Source organism: Bactrocera dorsalis, chromosome 3 (genome assembly GCF_023373825.1).
Source record: "Bactrocera dorsalis isolate Fly_Bdor chromosome 3, ASM2337382v1, whole genome shotgun sequence".
Taxonomy (NCBI): Eukaryota; Metazoa; Arthropoda; class Insecta; order Diptera; family Tephritidae; genus Bactrocera; species Bactrocera dorsalis.
The window spans coordinates 45,243,748-45,263,966 of NC_064305.1; the positions used below are offsets into that span (position 1 = coordinate 45,243,748).

General features: G+C 39.2%; 2 protein-coding genes across 3 annotated transcripts in view; one reads left to right on the forward strand and one right to left on the reverse strand.

The window, feature by feature from the left end:
- Window positions 1-20,219, forward strand: part of LOC125777144 (piggyBac transposable element-derived protein 3-like) — a 30,305-nt gene that overhangs the window by 6,151 nt on the left and 3,935 nt on the right. The window lies entirely within an intron of this gene.
- On the reverse strand, window positions 3,828-19,302 carry LOC105224630 (LIM domain-binding protein 2). The gene is made up of 2 exons (XM_049451280.1): window positions 19,104-19,302; window positions 3,828-5,926 (listed from the first exon to the last, which is right to left on the reverse strand). The coding sequence occupies exon 2, from the start codon at window positions 5,895-5,897 to the stop codon at window positions 4,155-4,157; it is 1,743 nt and encodes a 580-aa protein (XP_049307237.1). The 5' UTR covers window positions 5,898-5,926; window positions 19,104-19,302; the 3' UTR covers window positions 3,828-4,154.

Here is a 20,219-nt window from a genome sequence, read left to right on the forward strand (position 1 = left end):
GCGATAAGCCCGTATGCGATCAGCTTTCGATGAACATTTCTAAATGTTTACATTGCAATGAGTAATTTTTCATTTTTCTTACATTTTTAATTAATTCTTAAAATTTAGTTATTCAAATTTCCTTGTTTAAATTATTACTTATATTTCACTGTGCAGAAAGCAAAAAATTCATTAATTTTTTTGTAACTTCATGTCGCAAAATAAAATTATTATTATTATTATATACACCATTTTTTATCAATAAATAATTAAAAATGAACATAATTTGTTGTAGTTATCTTATAGATATAAAATAAAATTATAATCATAATGTATTATACGAACTGCGCCGAACTTCTGTCCGGGTACCCGGGTACCCGGGTGGCTGGGACGTGTTTTTATTTTCAAATGTAACATTTCTGAAGTTAGAAAAAAATTTAAACTATGTATAATGCACAATTCGTTAGATAATCGGTTAAACCATGGGGATCCAAGAGGATTTTTATTCAACAAAATACACTCCGGTGGGTACCCGGGTGGCAACACAAGGGTTAAGGATTACATCTAAGTATTCAGGTATTTCCATAAATACTGCTTCATCTAGGTCACCGTTCAAATAAGCAGTCATAACATCCATTTGATGTACATATTTAAAAATTCTTTTGGGTTGCAATTGCAGCCATTATTCTGATTGATGTCAATCTCGTAACTGGGGAATAAGTGATATTGAAATCCTCCCCTGGACGTTGCGAGCACCCTTTTGCTACCAGGCGTGTTTTTTTAACATTGCCTTCTTTTGTACGAAACACAAAACAATTCCCAATAACTTTTCGTCTTACAGGTCGATCTACTTATCACATGTTTTGTTTGAAATTTGGGCCATATATTCATTTTCAACGACACGCAGCCACATATTACAATCTTCACTGTTTATAGCTTCTTGAAAAGTAGTTGGATCATTTACTAGAGACATTCACATTCTTCTAAATCTACACTACATTCAGATTCATTATCAGTTCTCTTAGTTGTGACTTCTTGAAATAACTTCTTGGGCCGTCCACGGGCTCCACTTCGAATTAGCTTTGGTCTACCTTTAACCCTTTTCGGAACGATTGATTCAGTATTTAAGTTTTTTAAGATTTTTCTACACTTTCATCTTTTCGTGTATCGAAATCTATCTCCATCATCCATCCATCCATCTTCACATTCATCATTTCTATCAAATGTTTCATCTAAAAATTTCACATCTCGACTGACTATAACCCTCTTCTTTTGAAGAGACCACAATTGATAAGCTTTAGTGTCATTCGAATAGCCTACTAGTATACATTCTTCAGACCTGGAATCAAATTTTCCATTGGACTTATCTTTGATTAAAACGTAACATTTGAAACCAAATGGTCTGAAGTGAATGACTGTGGGAGTTTTACCTGACCACATCTTGATAGGCACTTCATCTTCTAGCACTTTTGTGGGACACCTATTTCGAATAAAGTTAGCTGTGTTCACAGCCTCTCCCCAAAATATTGTTTTAAACCTTGCTTGTTTTAACATGCATCTAGAAATTTCTAAAATAGTTCTATTTTTTCTTTCAGATATGCCATTCTGCTGTGGTGTATAAGGAGCGGTCAAACGCCGCTTAATTCCACATTTATTGAAATAGTTTTGAAATTCGTTACTCATATACTCCAACCCGTTGTCTGTCTGTAGTGTTTTAACTTTCTTCTCTGTATACCTTTCCGCCATATTCTTAAATATTTAAAATTTTTCTAAAACTTCTGACTTATTTTTCATGAAATAAACATCGGAATATCTCGAGAAGTCGTCAGTGAATGTCACGAAGTACTTTGCACCTTAATGTGAGTAAATCTTCATTGGACCGCAAACGTCGCTGTGTACAATCTCCAGTAACTCGGTTGTATGTTGGTCCTTCTGCTTTGAAAATCTTTTTCGTTTGGAATTGGGGGTTGGGTCCAATCTTTATGGCAACGACACTCGCTTCTACCAGCTGGCTACCGCAGAACATAGCACTGCGCAGCGATAAAGGCATTATCGACATGGAGGTTTGTAAACTCCAAGTATGAAGAACAACGAATTGCTCTGCAAGACGGAGTCTGCGTCAGTATTAGGCGCATTATTCCTGGCTAAAAATGTATTCAATTGCTGTAAATAAGAATATTACGTTATGAAGGAATTGATATTACGAGGTGTGACAATTAAGTAGTGAGACTGATTCCATAAATTCCGTATATTTGAAAATTATTCTACAACTCTGCCATCCTCTTCAAAGTAGTCCTCTTGGGCAGCTATACAGCGATTCCAGCGCGTTTTTCATGCTTCGTAACATTTCTGGAACGCTTCGACTGGGATGTCATCGAGTACCCTCGTCACGGCCGTCTGGATGTCCGTAATCGACTCAAAATGGGTTCCTTTGACCACCCATTTTGTTTTAGGAAACAAAAAAGTCACAGAGTGACATGTTGGGCGAATAAGGCGGCTCTTGCAACGCGGCGATACCTTTAGAGGCCAAATACTGGGACACGCTGAAGGCGGTGTGGCACGGCGCGTTGTCGTGGTGAAAGATCCAGTTACGAGCGATGTCTGGGCGCACCCTGTTGACTCGTTTTCGAAATCTCTCGAGTACTTGGCAATAGTAGACTTGATTCACAGTTTTCCCCGGTGGAACGAATTCTTTGTGGACGATTCCACGACTATCAAAAAAGGCAATAATCATCGTTTTCACCTTCGACTTGCTCATGCGGGTTTTTTTCGGGCGGGGGGCGCGCAGAGACAACCATTGTGAGCTTTGGGCACGACTAAGAGCACTGCCACCATACACTCTTACAATTTTAACGTACGTTTCCGAAGTTGCTTCGTCCAATCTGGCGCAAAATTTTGTCGCGACGCGTTGCTTTTGATTTCGTTTTCCCATTTTCGTGACGAGCACTACAAACACACGTCTACCCAACTTGACGCCCAAAAAATAAGGTGACATTGTATTTATTTTGAAAATTCTTTATTTATTCTTCCAAATCAATTTCATCCCCTTCAAATCCTCTCCCGATGCAATGCGCTTATGCCAACGGATTTTCCAATCTTCGAAACACTGGTTGTAGTCACTTTCCGGGATGGCCTTCATCGTATAAAAACGGTGTCCCCGGAGCGGTCTTTTGAGCTTGGTGAACAGCCAGAAGTTGCACGGCGCCAGATCAGGTGAATACGGTGGTTGCGGAAGGATATGGGTTGAGTTTTTGGCGAAATGAACGAGGGCAGTATGGGATGGTACATTGTCGTGGTGTAAAAACCAAGAATTGTCTTTCCACAATTCCGGCCTTTTTAGGCGGATAGCGTTACGCTAACGACGCACAACGTTCAAATAATATTCCTTGTTGACTGTTTGACCGGTTGGAAGGAATTCATAACGCACAACACCACGATGATCGAAGAAAACAGTCAACATGACCTTGATTTTTGAGCGACTTTGGCGCGATTTTTTTGGTCTCGGCTCTCTTTTGGTACGATATTCGCTCGATTGATCGGTTGTTTCTGGATCGTAAGCATAGATCCAAGTCTTATCGCCAGTTATAATGCGTTTCATGACACCTTGGTAGTCGGAAAGCATCGTTTCACACACTTCAACGCGACGCCTTTTTCCAAAAAATTCAATGTTTTCGGTACCAGTCGAGATTTGACGCGCTTCTGTGACACCATTGAAAATCAGAATTGGTTTGCAATTCTGACAGCTAAGGAATTCTGTCTTGGATTCCACAACACCCCTGAATATCTAATTGTTTCATGGTTTTCAGAAGAAATTATTTTAATGAAATTCTCTACCAAAGTACAACACATTATTTTTAAATCCATTATATTAGAATTACATTGTATTGCATTATAACATTTTATTACAATAAATATGTGGAAATATATACAATATTTCATGTATATCCAATTATTTTGAAATTGCCTTCATTCATATGTGGTATAACTTATATTAAATTTTAAGTTCCGTAACGAAGTGTGAATTTAAATCCGAATAATAAATTAATGGAATTATAAAACACCACATACGTGTACCATAAAATAAAGTTGCTTTTTCTCTAAATAAAAATTATATTTAATTGGGAGCTTTTGCATTTCTTATATGCAATCCTAGAAGTACTGGCACGCCAAGTAATCTACTGTGAAACTATTGGACTTTTTTTATCTATTTCAGATATATTTGAATTGTTTTGTTGTACAGAAGCATTACTAGGACTAGAAGGGATGTTTCCTGTTCGATCCATATTCCATGGATTTGATCCTGATATTGGAGAGTCTGCATGACCAAAACCTGAATGATTTTCATGTTCCACAGCATTATTTCCATCATATTGAGTATTTTCTAGTCTTGTAATTAATCTTTCATCTTCTTCTCCAAACTCACCCCCCATCAAGGTGGGTTCACCTACAACCATTACATCTTGTGAAGACAACGAGAAATTTGGACCCGACGGAGATCTCTTTTGATTGGTAACCGGAGGCGTGCCTGTATTTGTCGCTCCTCCAGAGTTAGATCCTTTCCGTTTACGTCTCTTATTCGCTGGTCTTTGTGGATCCTTTTTTCCAGGAGGAGCCACCATTCGTTGCCATTTTTGAAACAAAGTAGTTTTTAAGCAATCACGGGGACTTAATGCATATGCTTTATGCCTAGACATTAATTCTTGCATTGGTTCCAATATAACACATAATCGGAGATAATTCAAAGTGGAATTTGTTATTCCTGCCCTTGTAATATTCTTTGTTATTTGATCTAACAACATTGGGTCAGGTGGTATCGATGTTCCTATTACAGATCGAGGAATAAGTTCCCTATGGCCTTTAATTGTCATGTGCCATGATCTTATTCGCATATAGTCGTCATACACAAATTCTAGTATAAGTCTTGCGTCAGCACATACTTTGGTAAAAAATGGCTTACCATGTTGGGTTATTACTGTGCATTGATCACAATCTAGCGTAATAGTTGTATTATGAAATGACTCTTTTGCATGTTTAAGTTGGAAGTACAAGTCAGATACTCCTCCTTCATAGATGCTGCGAAAGAATCGTGGTATTAATGTCCGTCCAATAGTATATCTTTTCGGTCCGTCTTCTAAACAAAACAATATTGTTAATCGTGCATCATCTTCGAAAAACTCAGTGGTGAATGAATCCCACCAACAGTTATCGCTTTCATCTGTACGTTGCTGAAGTCGCTTATTCAATTCAAAAACACGATGTTCAGTGTGACTAAAATAAGAATTATGCCTTCTAAAGCCTTGCTCCATACGATCTATTTGTTGAGAACTTCCCATCATTGGGTGGCTACCTGTATGACTAAATGGAGAAGTAGTTGATAATGTGCCGAATTGGCTTCCAAAGACTGCTTGCGAAGAAAAGTGACTGCCCTGTCCAGAATTAAAAGGAGTTCCTGCATTTGATGGTCTATTAAATTGATTTAAATTCGAAGAGGGAGAACCAAACGGACCTCCTACAGGACCATTAAATGATCCCGAACTAGCAGACTGAGTATAGGAACCGCCAATGCCTTGTTGTACAACTGGCCCTGGAGTCGAAGAACCAGATGGGGCAGGTGAAGACGTATACTGAGGAGTATTAGAACCAGGTGGATTCGTATTTTGAAATATTATCGACTGATTACCGGCAGGAGAAGACTGACCTCCTTGTGAATATTGACTGTTACTTGAATTATACGCAATACTGTTTTGTGGAAATCCACTTTGATTTGATCCATCGGTGTTTAAATTAGTGTTGTTAGAATTGTTTAAAAGTGTCGAATTTTCCGCTACGTTTATGTTTTTCCAATTGCTGTCATCCATTCCTGATTGAGACGCCATTGTTGTAACTGTATTAATACCCCGGCGATTCATTCCCAACATTATTCCTTTTTCATAGAATTCATTGATATCTAAATTTGAAAGTAAGCAAAAATTATATAATTTGTTATAAAAGCGATTACTAATAGGAAACAAGTGAATAATTACGGTACGCAACTAAAAATATAAAAGATAGATTCTAACGCAAACTGCACTAACTCTAAAACATCTAGTTCTTTTTCTAAACAAAAACTAGCGGCACGATTACGATTTTTCCGGCGCCGCGATTTGATGGTACTAATGGATAGAGGAGGTCCTCAGGATTAAAAAATGTATACACATATACCGTCCTCAGACTCATAGTTTCCGAGATATTTCACTCTGCCTGCGGCGCTTGTTTCAATGTAATATATGTATTATATTGAAAATATAATGAAAATTTGGAATAAAAAAAATAAATTTTCGCCTGCGGCGCTTGTTTCGATGTAATATATTATACTGAAAATATAATGAAAATTTGGAATAAAAAATCGCGCGATTTTTTATTCCCAATTTTCGCCTGCGGCGCTTGTTTCAATGTAGTATATTATGCTGAAAATATATTCAAAATTTGAAAAAAAAAAGATCGCGCGATGAAACCCCAATTTTATTATTTAGGGGGTCTTGTATAAATGGTTGGTTGGGTTATCTTGGTACTTCAACTACTTGTATGCATTATTACCGATGCATATACAATTTTTAATTTTCAGTGTTTTTATTATTTAAATAAAGTGGATTTCCACTTGAATTCATTGAAATAATAAAAATAATAAACATAGTCACTCTATGCGTAAAAATACACAAATTTTATAATAATTAGTGAAAATTGTATGGAAAAACTACGATTTTTCACCATTTTCAGGAGGCTGCCCTAGAGCCCCCCGTGGTCCTAGGGGGGGAAGGGTGCTATTATTCAAAAGCTCCATTCATTACCTTTCAAATGTGGGGGGTAGCAAGCCCCTGCCCCCTCCCCCTTTGCGCAAAACCTCTTCAAAATGAGATACTAAACTAAACATTCCCCGTTTTTAAAATATTCGCTTTTAAAAATTCAAAAGTTTGTATAAATAACACATGATATTTCACAACATTTTTTCATATTCCTCACTTTATATATTGAAATATACACATTAAACATTGATATAAGTTCACATTTCACTCTTATTTTATTCTCTTTTAGCTAAATTTATTGATTTACAAATCTTTTAGTACATTCCTAGTTGAAGATTAGATTATACTTAAAAACCAAATATGAAGGATTTTTCAACGATTTTCTTTATCTGTACTTTCACGTAATTTTTTTGGGGTTGAGTTTAGTATCGCGCCGGTTAATTTTGGCTCACTGTACCTAAACGAGAGAACCAAATTGAAAATTTTAAACACACATGTATGCTTAAATTATCGAACTTTATTCTAAAACATATTTTATAAAAATCGGTTCACAAATTTTTCCACAAATTCACTTTAGAAAATGCTATTTTTTTGCAAATTTCTAAATATATGCTAGTGTATTTTCATCTGTTGTGCATTGTACCAAACCAATTATGGATACATTTTCACGCACATCTTCTTCTTCTTCTTAATTGGCGTAGACACCGCTTATGCGATTATAGCCGAGTTAATAACCGCGCGCCAGTCGTTTCTTCTTTTCGCAACGTGGCGCCAATTGGATATTCCAAGCGAGGCCAGGTCCTTCTCCACTTGGTCCTTCCAACGGAGTGGAGGTCTTCCTCTTCCTCTGCTTCCCGCGGCGGGTACTGCGTCGAATACTTTCAGAGCTGGAGTGTTTTCGTCCATCCGGACAACATGACCTAGCCAGCGTAGCCGCTGTCTTTTAATTCGCTGAACTATGTCAATGTCGTCGTATATCTCGTACAGCTCATCGTTCCATCGTATGCGATATTCGCCGTGGCCAACGCGCAAAGGACCATAAATCTTTCGCAGAACTTTTCTCTCGAAAACTCGCAACGTCGACTCATCTGTTGTTGACATCGTCCAGGCCTCTGCACCATAAAGCAGGACGGGAATTATGAGTGACTTATAGAGTTTGGTTTTTGTTTGTCGGGAGAGGACTTTGCTTCTCAATTGCCTACTTAGTCCGAAGTAGCACCTGTTGGCAAGAGTTATCCTGCGTTGGATTTCTAGGCTGACATTGTTGGTGGTGTTTACGCTGGTTCCAAGATAGACGAAATTATCTACAACTTCAAAGTTATGACTGTCAACAGTGACGTGAGTGCCAAGTCGCGAGTGCGACGACTGTTTGTTTGATGACAGGAGATATTTCGTCTTGTCCTCGTTCACTGCCAGACCCATTTCTTTTGCTTCCTTGTCCAGTCTGGAGAAAGCAGAACTAACGGCGCGGGTGTTAAGGCCGATGATATCAATATCATCCGCATACGCCAGCAGTTGTACACTCTTATAGAAGATGGTACCTTCTCTGTTGAGTTCTGCAGCTTGAACTATTTTCTCCAGAAGCAGGTTGAAAAAGTCGCACGATAGGGAATCACCTTGTCTGAAACCTCGTTTGGTATCGAACGGCTCGGAGAGGTCCTTCCCGATCCTGACGGAGCTTTTCGTGTTGCTCAACGTCAGTTTACACAGCCGTATTAGTTTTGCGGGGATACCAAATTCAGACATCGCGGCATAAAGGCAGCTCCTTTTCGTGTTGTCGAAAGCAGCTATGAAATCGACGAATAGGTGGTGAGTGTCGATTCTCTTTTCACGGGTCTTTTCCAAGATTTGGCGCATGGTGAATATCTGGTCGGTTGTTGATTTACCAGGTCTGAAGCCACACTGATAAGGTCCAATCAGTTTGTTGACGGTGGGCTTTAATCTCTCACACAGTACGCTCGACAGAACCTTATATGCGATGTTGAGGAGGCTTATCCCACGGTAGTTGGCGCAGATTGTGGGGTCTCCTTTTTTATGGATTGGGCAGAGCACACTTAGATTCCAATCGTTGGGCATGCTTTCGTCCGACCATATTTTACAAAGAAGTTGATGCATGCTCCTTATCAGTTCTTCGCCGCCGTGTTTGAATAGCTCGGCCGGCAATCCATCGGCCTCTGCCGCTTTGTTGTTTTTCAGACGGGCAATTGCTATTCGAACTTCTTCATGATCGGGCAATGGAACGCCTGCTCCATCGTCATCGATTGGGGTATCGGGTTCGCCTTCTCCTGGTGTTGTGCGTTCACTGCCATTCAGCAGGCTGGAGAAGTGTTCCCTCCATAATTTAAGTATGCTCTGGGCATCGGTGGCTAGATCACCTTGGGGGGTTCTACAGGAGTATGCTCCGGTCTTGAAACCTTCTGTAAGCCGCCGCATTTTTTCGTAGAATTTTCGAGCATTACCCCTGTCGGCCAGCTTGTCAAGCTGCTCGTACTCACGCATTTCGGCCTCTTTCTTCTTCTGTCTGAAAATGCGTCTCGCTTCCCTCTTCAACTCTCGGTATCTATCCCATCCCGCACGTGTTGTGGTCGATCGTAACGTTGCGAGGTAGGCAGCCTGTTTTCTCTCCGCTGCGACACGGCACTCTTCGTCGTACCAGCTGTTCTTTTGCACTTTCCGAAAACCAATGGTTTCGGTTGCAGCTGTACGTAAGGAGTTTGAAATGCCGTCCCACAGTTCCCTTATACCGAGTTGTTGACGAGTGCTCTCAGAGAGCAGGAGTGCAAGCCGAGTAGAGAATCGTTCGGCTGTCTGTTGTGATTGCAGCTTCTCGACGTCGAACCTTCCTTGTGTTTGTTGGCGTGCGTTTTTTGCTGCACAGAGGCGGGTGCGAATCTTAGCTGCAACAAGATAGTGGTCCGAGTCGATGTTAGGACCTCGGAGCGCACGCACATCTAAAACACTGGAGACGTGTCTTCCGTCTATCACAACATGATCGATCTGGTTGGTAGTTTTTCGATCCGGAGACAGCCAGGTAGCTTGATGGATCTTCTTATGCTGGAATCTAGTACTACAGATAACCATATTTCGGGCCCCGGCGAAGTCGATCAGCCTCAACCCATTTGGGGAAGTTTCCTCGTGGAGGCTGAATTTACCGACCGTAGTACCAAAGATAGCTTCTTTGCCCACCCTGGCGTTGAAGTCGCCAAGCACGATTTTTACATCGTGACGGGGGCATCCCACATAAGTGCGCTCCAAGCACTCATAAAAAGCATCTTTGGTCACATCGTCCTTCTCTTCCGTCGGGGCGTGGGCGCAAATCAGCGATATGTTGAAGAACCTCGCTTTGATGCGGATTGTGGCTAGACGTTCATTCACCGCAGTGAATGATAGTACTCGGCGACGGAGTCTCTCTCCCACCACGAATCCCACACCAAACTTGCGCTCCTTTATATGGCCACTGTAGTAAATGTCACAAGGACCTACACGTCTCTGTCCTTGTCCCGTCCATCGCATTTCTTGGACGGCGGTGATGTCAGCCTTTGTTTTCACGAGGACATCAACCAGCTGGGCAGTGGCACCTTCCCAGTTAAGGGACCGGACATTCCAGGTGCATGCCCTCAATTCGTAGTCCTTATTTCGTTTGCCATGGTCGTCATCAAAAGGGTGGTCTCTCATCCGAGGCTGGTTATGACTATTCACTGGAGTGTTTTTTTTACGTGGCGGGTCCCAAACCCAGCGCACAACCCTATGCAGGGGATGTTTCGCCTTCTCACGTTAGCTCGCCTTCAAACGGATGTTCTTAGGCTACCCAGAGGATACTTGGTCAAAGACCGGAAGTCGTGAGCTGCTTGAGTCACATGTAAAGGAATCGTTTCTGGCCACTCCCAAGTGAATGGCAATCAGAGAACTTTCCTCACTTGCGTGAACTTCTACACATGACTCCATCCTCCCTTTCACGCACATACATACATATATTACTTATGAATTATAAAAACCACTAGTAATGCTTTTAATTACGTTTGATTGTTAATTTCTTTGTAAATCTTTAAATAAAATACACCTTTTTCTGCATTGAGTTCAATAATGCGGAAAACCAAAATGACTGCCTAATTTGAACTGTCAAATTACCGAGAAAGCACGAACAAAAGGGAATAAATTAAACCCACTTAGCAATAAATGTATGAAGTGAACGCGAAAGGGTGTTCAATGCTAAAATACTGTGGATGGCGTAGCCGGTGTTGGACCGGCCAATGTTATTTTTTCTGAAGGGCGGCCGAAGGCCGCCCACCTAAAAAGGAGTTCTATGCGAAAAAAATCTAACTAACTCCTAAAAAGGAGTTCTATGCGAAAAAGATCTGATACACCCCGGTGTTGGACCGACCAGGGTTATTTTTTTAAAGCGCGGCCGAAGGAGGAAATCCCGGTGAAGCAAATTTAAGTATAAAACAAATTAAGGCTTTATATTTCTTAACGATTTCAATATACCATCTAATATGTGTGCTGGGAAGCATAACGGTACTTTTCATATGTTTACCCATATTTAAAAATTTGGCAAAATACGTTTTGCTGCGTTATTGAAAATAAAAATATTATAAAACAATGTGCGAAATTTCAAATGGTGAGTAATAATAATAAATAATAAGATATTCTAATATTGGCGCACGCATGAACAAGGAGTCCATTTTGCCTACGGCCTAATACCGAGGGAGCAATTGTGCCCTGTACACAAGGTTCCAAAGACTATTCGGAAAGGGGGCAAATTTGGGTATTTTGTGTGCTACAGGGGCACGTGTACAAAAAAACCACTTGTTGCAGTAACCATCGGGACATGGTTTGAAAATGTCCGCATCGGGTGTACTTTTTGATGTACTGCTTTGCGTGTCGTATGTCCCGCGAAGAAATATTGTACGAGGACTATACAAACGAGGAGAAAGCTTTGTCATCTGCAACGATATCAGACTGCTATAGTTATTGCCGAGAGGCCGTGGTAATATACAAGTTGGACCACCAATATGAAAAAGGAAAAATTGGTGGTCCGGGAAAAGCTGTTCAGATCGACGAGAGTAAATTTGGGCGGCGAAAGTACAACAAAGGTAATACTATTTCCTTATACAATGAATTTAACTCTAATTAGGTTTTTTTTTTACATTTTAGGCAAACGCGTAGAGGGACACTGGGTGCTTGGGATGATTAAAGATGGTAGCGAGGACATACGCCTCGAAGTATGTCCTGACAATCTTCGAACGGCGGACATTTTAATTCCATTAATCCAGAAGCACGTGGCTGAAGGAAGCATAATTCGGACGGACTGCTGGCGGGCATATGACGCATTACCAAATTTTGGGTACGTCCACCAAAAAGTGAATCATAGCGACGATATCAACCCTTTTGTTTCCGAAGATGGTGTCCATACGCAGAGAATTGAATCGCAATGGCGCGTAGTGAAACGTTTTTTTTTTAAAAAGCAAATTATAATCACACCGCCAACGTCATCGTCGAATATATGTGGTGGCGATCTATTCAAAAGCAAGAAAAATATCCTTTTGTAGCATTAATAGATGCAATTAAATATGTATATACATTGCACTGAAACATTTTGGTTTTCTTTATTTTGATTACTTGTCCATACAAAAATGTTGGCTGGGTTGCATTGGTTTCAGTTTGTATGGAAAAATGAGCAAAAACACTGATTTTTGGTCATTTTCATAGGGCTCCCTACAGGTCTATAGGGGCTCGAGGGGGGCTTATTAAAAAGTTCGACCCTTCCTCTTTCCAATAAGGGGGCCTTTCTCTCCATAAACGATACTTAACCTGCGCGATACTAAACATTCCCCTTTTTTTCTTTATTAACTATAAAAAAATCTTTCCAAAAATTTTCAAGCTATAATTGAGTATGTGAACACTTTTTTCTATATATATGAATAATATTTAATTTATATTTGTTATACAATAATTTAGAATTGCGTTCAGAATACTGCGAAACTGAAGTACTTTCGCGTAGTACTCCTTTCTGTGTTGGCGGCTTTCGCCCTCGCCCAAAAAGAACAACCCTGGTCAAGCCAATACCCGGGCTGACTAAAGTACTTTCGCGTAGCACTCCCTTCTCTATACTTTACACTTTATTACATAATATTATTATATAATATTACTTATTACTAAGATTGGTAATAAAGAGAAATTTTAGCTAAAACGAGGAATTTCACCGAATTGACATATTATTGTTAGCACACACAGACATACCACTATAAGGGTTATCAATTAATTTCAGTTATATATGTATGTATATCACACATTGACTGACATTTTCGATCAAAAATCAACTGTACTTAGCGGAGTTTAAATATACAGTACGTAGGGGTTTGAACAGTTTTTATTGGATTTCAACTATTTTTAGTTATAAGATGGCACATACTAAAGACATTATTCGTGGAAAGATTTATCCCGTTATATTAATTGCTTCTTGTCGTCGCAGGATTTCGGGAATAAAATGGGGGATACTTTGGTATACCATCCCACGATTTCGGGGTTAAAAGTGGTATGGTTGGATAGCGGAAATGCTCCAGATTAAGAATATATATAATTATAGCCACCGCAAACTTATAGTTTTCGAGATATCCAACCATACTATAATTTAAACTTGAAAATTACCATTATTCGAAGTACGTATTTTTTTTTTATTATAAATTAATATTACTTTAATATTTTTATATTTACTAGCACTTCTTTTATCCGTTTGTACACAATTCTTTTATATTATATAGTGCAAAAATAGTTGTAATTCAGTATTTAACTTATTGTTCAATTCTATTTATTTAACAACGAAAGACCTACAAACTGTCAAATAATCAGTGTTACCATGCTATTATATTTAAACAACTAAAATTAAATAAATACAAAAGAAAAATTAACAAAACGGTGTTTTATGAGAAAAAAAACTTGAAACACCGCGGTGTTGGACCGATCAGGGTTATTTTTTTGAAGCGCGGACGAAGGCAGACAAAAAGTTTTACGCGAAAAAAACTTGAAACACTCCATAGCCGGGTAATAAAAAGGTTTTTTACAAAAGACAAATGCAGAAATCCTTGTTTTGGGGTATAAACTATTTTCGTTATTTCTTTTAGTTAATTTCCAAAGATGGCGATAAAATAACAGTGATTTTTTCACAGACTGCAACTCTTTTGTTGTTAAATAAATTGATTTCACCAATACATTTAATATTGATAAAAAACTATTTTTGCACTACATAATGAAAAAATAAAATGTGTACAAACGAATTAGTTAACATAAAAGTTAAAAATATATGTAAGTGTAAAATTATTTTTAAATCGAAAAAATACGTAATTCAAATAGTGGTAATTTTCAACTTAAACGCAATTATCTCGAAAACTATAAGCTTCCTGGGGCTATAACTATGTACATACATATATTATTGATCTGAAGTCACAATTCCGATTTCTTTGGCGCCGCGATCTGAAGGTACTCTGTTGAAAAGAGGAAGTCCTCCTGATTAAAAAATATATGGGGTTATAGGTACCGCATACGCTTAGTTTACCAGATATTCGACCTTAAAGTTCAAAAATTTCCAAAATTCGAAAATTTCAAGAAGCTATTTCACCATATTAAACGCACATTTTTCCCTTCAAATTAATTAAATTAAATAATAAACATTTAAATAAATCCATATTTTACCTTTTTGCACGTTTTTTATATAAGAAATCTATAAAAATTACATTTTACACTCGTAGTAAACATCATTTTGTGCTAACAATTACGATGAAATGGAGCGCCGCCATATGATAACAAGGCAATTCGCTGAAATTCCTCTTTTTCGTGTAAATTCCTGTATTCATGCATATGGATATTTTCTTTTTTAAATTTAATAAACAAATAAGTAATATTATATAGTAATATTTCGTAATAAAGTGTAAAGTATACAATATAAACACTATTTCCATGCATATGCATATTTTCTTTAATAAATTTAATAGACAACTAAGTAATATTATATAGTAAAATTACATAATATTATGCATATATATTGTCACACAAAATACAAAACAACGTATCATAAAAAAAAAATGGAAATCACTGTCAGACATAACTATGTATTTTATAACGGAAAACCAAAATATAACCACTTTATAACCAAAACTCAATTTTTTTTTAACTTGAGTGGTTTCTATTTATCGTTTCCCATTCTTTTGTAAACTATTTTTCATTTTATGTGACGATATGTATAAGTAATATTATATTATAAACAGCATTTCCATGCAGATGGATTTTTTCTTAATTAAATTTAATAGAAGAGAACTACGCGAAAGTACTTCAGTCACCCCGGGTATTCGCTCGACCATGGTTATTTTTTAGACCGCAGCCGAAGGCCACCAACGCAGAAGCGATTAATAAACGACAGTACTTCAGTACCCCGGGTATTCGGTGTTGTTGTTGTTTTAACGGATATGCTAATCCCCGTTAGGATGGTAAGGGTTATCTGTGTTGTCGTCGAGGTCATCTAACGGTAGGCCCAGGAAACGCGCTGTTTCGACGGGGTCGGACCAAAGGGAGGAAGGTGTTAGATGGGTTGGGTTTGTGGGGCATGCAAAGAGGTGGCCAGTGTCATGCGGAGACTCGTTGCACGCTGGACATATATTGGATATGTCGGGGTCAATTCTGGATAAGTAGGAGTTTAACCTGCTACAGTACCCAGAACGAAGTTGCGCTAGGGTCACTCGCGTTTCTCGCGGCAACTGGAGCTCTTCATCTGCAATAGGTGGTGCTTTGACTCCAAGAACGCCATTCACGGGAAGGGAGTCGGTGAAGGTGTTAAAGGCTCCACTGTGAATGGCGGTCGGTGCCTGTCTGAAGTTCGGTCGGCGTACTGTACGATGTCGTCGACGGAGTGCTGTGTTCTGGCAGGTCTGTAGTTTCCTCAGCGGCGTGCCACTGCATCCAGGCGACCATATCGGTGCTGCGTAGTTGAGGACCGGCCGGCCGATTGCCTTGTAAGTTGCCAACAACGTTTCTTTGTCTTTTCCCCATGTGCTGCCGGCTAGCGACTTGAGGATCTTGTTGCGGCTCTGTACTTTGGCGATAATCGCGGTCGTATGGGGAGAGAAGGAGCATAGACTATCAAGGGTTACGCCTAAAATTTTAGGGTTATTGACAGTCGGAATTTTGACGCCATCGACTGCAATGTCAAGCTCAAGTCTATACTCCTTCGTCCAGTTTGTGAATATGGCCGCTGTGGATTTGGTGGGGAAAAGTTGGAGATTCCGTGCAGTGAGGAAACGAGAAAGGTCGGAGAGGTAGCTGTTCACTTTCGAACACATGCCATCGATTCCATTGGCCGAAGTCAATATCGTGCAGTCATCAGCGTACGAGGTTATGGAAACCCCCTCTGGTGGTTGTGGGAGTTTCGAGATATAGAAATTAAACAGTAACGGGGATAGGACACCACCCTGCGGAACCCCCTGTTTAATTCTTCTAAGTTTAGATGTTTCACCTCGAAATAGTACGGATGACTGACGACCGTTCAGATCGTTCATGGTCCACCTCTTAAGCCCTGGAGGGAGAGTGGTTTTTTCAATGTCCTGCAGTAGCGTTGTGTGGTTGACCGTGTCAAAAGCTTTTGACAGGTCCAACGCTACCAGGATCGTTCTTTCGCAGGGTGGTTTCTGGTTGAGGCCACGAACTATCTGGGCGTTTATGACGCTAAGTGCTGTGGTGGTGCTGTGCACTTTGCGGAAACCATGCTGGTGGCTGGCTAGGCTCAGGTGGTGAGTGAAGGTCGGGAGTAACAAGGCCTCTAGTGTCTTCACTACTGGGGAGAGGAGAGTTATCGGTCGATAAGATTCCCCTTTGTTGGCGGGTTGCCCAGGTTTCAGTAGTGGGACCACTCTTCCGACTTTCCACACATCGGGTATTTGAAGAGTGGTGAGCGACAGGTTGAGGACCTTGGTGAGATATTTTACTCCCGTCGAGCCTAGATGCTTTAACATTAGCATGTTGATTCCGTCTGGGCCGATGGATCTGGAGGATTTTGCCTTGTTGATGACACCCTGAACCTCCTCATCGGTGAAAGTAAGTGGCGCGCAGTTGTTTGGCATTTTGCGCAGCCGTCGGTTAACACATCTCTTGGCCTTGTCTACCGAATGGTGCAGTGTAAACTGCCGGCTAAAATAGCTCGCGCACTTCTTCGGGTCCGAAGAGGCATGACCATTGAATTGAACTTCAACTCGGTCGTCGTATCTCTTCGGATTAGACAAAGCTTTGACAGTAGCCCAAAGCTTACTCACACCGGTGGAGAGGTTGCAGGACTTCAGGTGCTCTATCCATTTCGTCCGCTTATGTTGATTTACCATTCGCCGAATCTCCAAATTGAGATCCCTTATTCGGGGATCCCCGGGATCGGCATGGCGTAAGGTGTCGCGCTCATTAGCTAAGACAGCTGCTTCGGCTGGGAAATTTGGGGCGGATTTCCGCTATTCTTCCAGCCGGGATGAAGCGGGCAGTAGCTGCTGCGATCACCTTGCGGAATTGACGTTCGCCAACGCATACGTCCGTAGGAATGGGTAGAGCGTTGAAGGTGCTCTCAGTGAATTCTGTGAAGCCGACCCAATTAGCTTTTTTGAAGTTAATGAAGGTACGGTTGTCCACAGAAACGAAATCGGGAGGCTTCTCGATCGAGATAATTATGGGCAGATGGTCTGATGCAAGAGTTAGCATAGGTCGCCAGGTTATGCTGTTTATCAGGCCACCGCTAGCAATGGTAATATCCGGCGAGCTATTACAGGTGCCCATAACTCTGGTGGGGGCTTCGTCATTCATTGTGCAGAATGTCGAATCGTCAATCTGTTCCGCCAGCTCCATTACCCTACGATCGTTTGACAGGCATATCCTGTAGGGCAACATGTAACTGGAGGAATGTATATATTAAATATTTCGAGCTCGACATCGCCTGATCGGATAGCTATGCCCTGACATTCTAGGGTATTCGGTCGATCAGGGCGGCCAAAGGCCGCCAACGCACAAATGAGTACTACGCGAAAGTTGTAAGAGTGCACATTTAAATATACCAAGTGAAAAATACCATGTGTTTTTAGTGCAAATGAATTTTTAATACGGAATATTTTAAAGAATATAGGTTATTTTTCACTATTTTTGTGAAGATTCTTCTCTCGAGAAGCTCCCCTATCCGCACATACCCTACTAATAGGAAAATTCGTTTTTTTACCCCTCCGCGAAAGTAATCGGAATCTTGCCGATCTGGAGAACATTCTCTATCCGATCATACCCATTTTATTCCCGAAAGCAGGATCCTATATAGCCTTATTACATGTTTATGTTTCTGCGCATTTAGGTATTGATTTGTCGCGTTTTTAGTCGTTTTGAATACTACCGTTGTGTGGGAGGGATGAGTATTTAGTTTACTCATCACACGATAAATAAATTTTGTATTGACGGCATAGTCTTCCGTTTTTACTAAATTTTAATTTTTTGTTTGCTTACAACCATTTTCTTATTGCATGAATAAATGGATTTAAACCAAAGTTAAATATAGAATTAAAATTATTTTTGCATTATTTAATACAAAACATATGTGGATATATAAAGTTAAACATGTAAGAGTAAAATTCAATATAAATGGGAGAAACACGCATTTTAAATATAATATTCCAATTTTTGAAGTTTAAATGCAAATATCGCAAAAACCATAAGTATATATGTATATATTATATTCTTTATCTGGAGGACCTTTTCTATACGAACATACATATATACCCATTTTAACACTGAAATGCGGGGATGCTATTTAAATCCCAGCCATCGTAATTTAGGGGGTTTGTTTCTAAGAATATCCTAAGAACAATCCCTTGCAGAGAATATACTGAAAAAATCAATACATTTGGTACACTACAATAGAGGGCTCTCTATGGTTAATTACATAGATGCTGTTGTCAGGGAAAAATTACTCAGTTATCCTTAATGTTATATTAGAATTATAATGTTTAAATAATAATCATATGCAATAAAAAATTTGTGTTCCACAAACAATTTTCTTACGTACATATTACTGAAAAATAAATCTGATAAATAAAAAATTCATAAAAAAAATATTATGGTAACTAACTTGATAGTAACTATCTATGCTACTTTACATCTTTATTAACGAGATCGTTTAAAATACTATTTTTCTATCAACGCTCAATTCGAAATTTCTGCAAAGCTTATATTAATTTTGACTTTATTTAACGAGAAGTTCTATAGATTGCAAGATGCTATTAGAAAACTTTGATCCGCATAATTATTAAGCATGAGAAAAAATAAATTATAAATACATACGTTTAATAAATCAAATGACGATCGCCAGGCTGTTCTTCACTGGTACAATATCTCCTGTAGAAAAAGCTTTGCAAAATATAAATATGCATATACTTCCGTTTTAATTTTAGAAACAAATATGTACTCGCAAATATTACAATCCTACTTTTCTATATTAATCACAAATCCAATTAATAAACTCTTACTACCAACCTTTAGAATACTAAAATATAAATCGATATACAAACACAATCGATTGAGTAATTCGACTGGTCACCTCTATAACCGGGTGACTACACATATCAAATATAATTCGGAAAACTTAAAGCATTCGTTTTTAAACGCTGTGAATGAATATATTCCGGACCCCACTATTTGGCATGGTTGCTTATTTGCACCTAACATGAAGCATGAATAAAAAATTTAATTACTCCTGTATTTGCTCATAATATCTTTTATTTAAGAATATATATTGTTACGATTTTACTGCTTGCTGGTTCACTTTGTTAGGTTCGTATCTCTGGATTGACAAATAAAACCACAACTGTTTAATTTAATTCAACAACTCTTTATTTCACAACTCGTCTACACTATAGCAGTTTACTTTTAGCACTGGATTGATTACGTTGGCGCTGCCACGGCTTATATAGCCACGCACTTCTCGCTGATGCCGACGTGTCCTTCTAGAATATTGCGTCTGGAAATTACCAGAACATAATGCTATACGGCGCCAAATGCAGACAAGCAGACAGCCGCGACGCCAGACTCTGCAACTGTTCAAGCAGACGGCTGCGGCGCCAGATGTCTATTGTTTCAACAAGCAGACAGTGCGGCGCCAGATGTCTATTGTTTCGACAAGCAGACAGCGGCGGCGCCAGATGTCTACAACAAGACAAATGCTATTCCATATACCTACAACTATTGTTCATAATAAGGGATGCATATAGCAATACAATTACAACTTAATACTACTTTTGTAACAATATTTATTTTTTATTATTCACGCCAATCGTCTATATACAAAGAAGTATAACAAAAACAAAAAAGAACATGACTAGGTTTAATCACACATTAGGGGTATTCTCTTGCTGTTGCAAGATTGCAGATTGCAAAAATACTACACCGACATATACAAGG

Bases quoted from the DNA above. Each gene is read 5' to 3' on its own strand.
- LOC105224630 (XM_049451280.1), bottom strand. From the start codon at position 5,897: ATGTTGGGAATGAATCGCCGGGGTATTAATACAGTTACAACAATGGCG.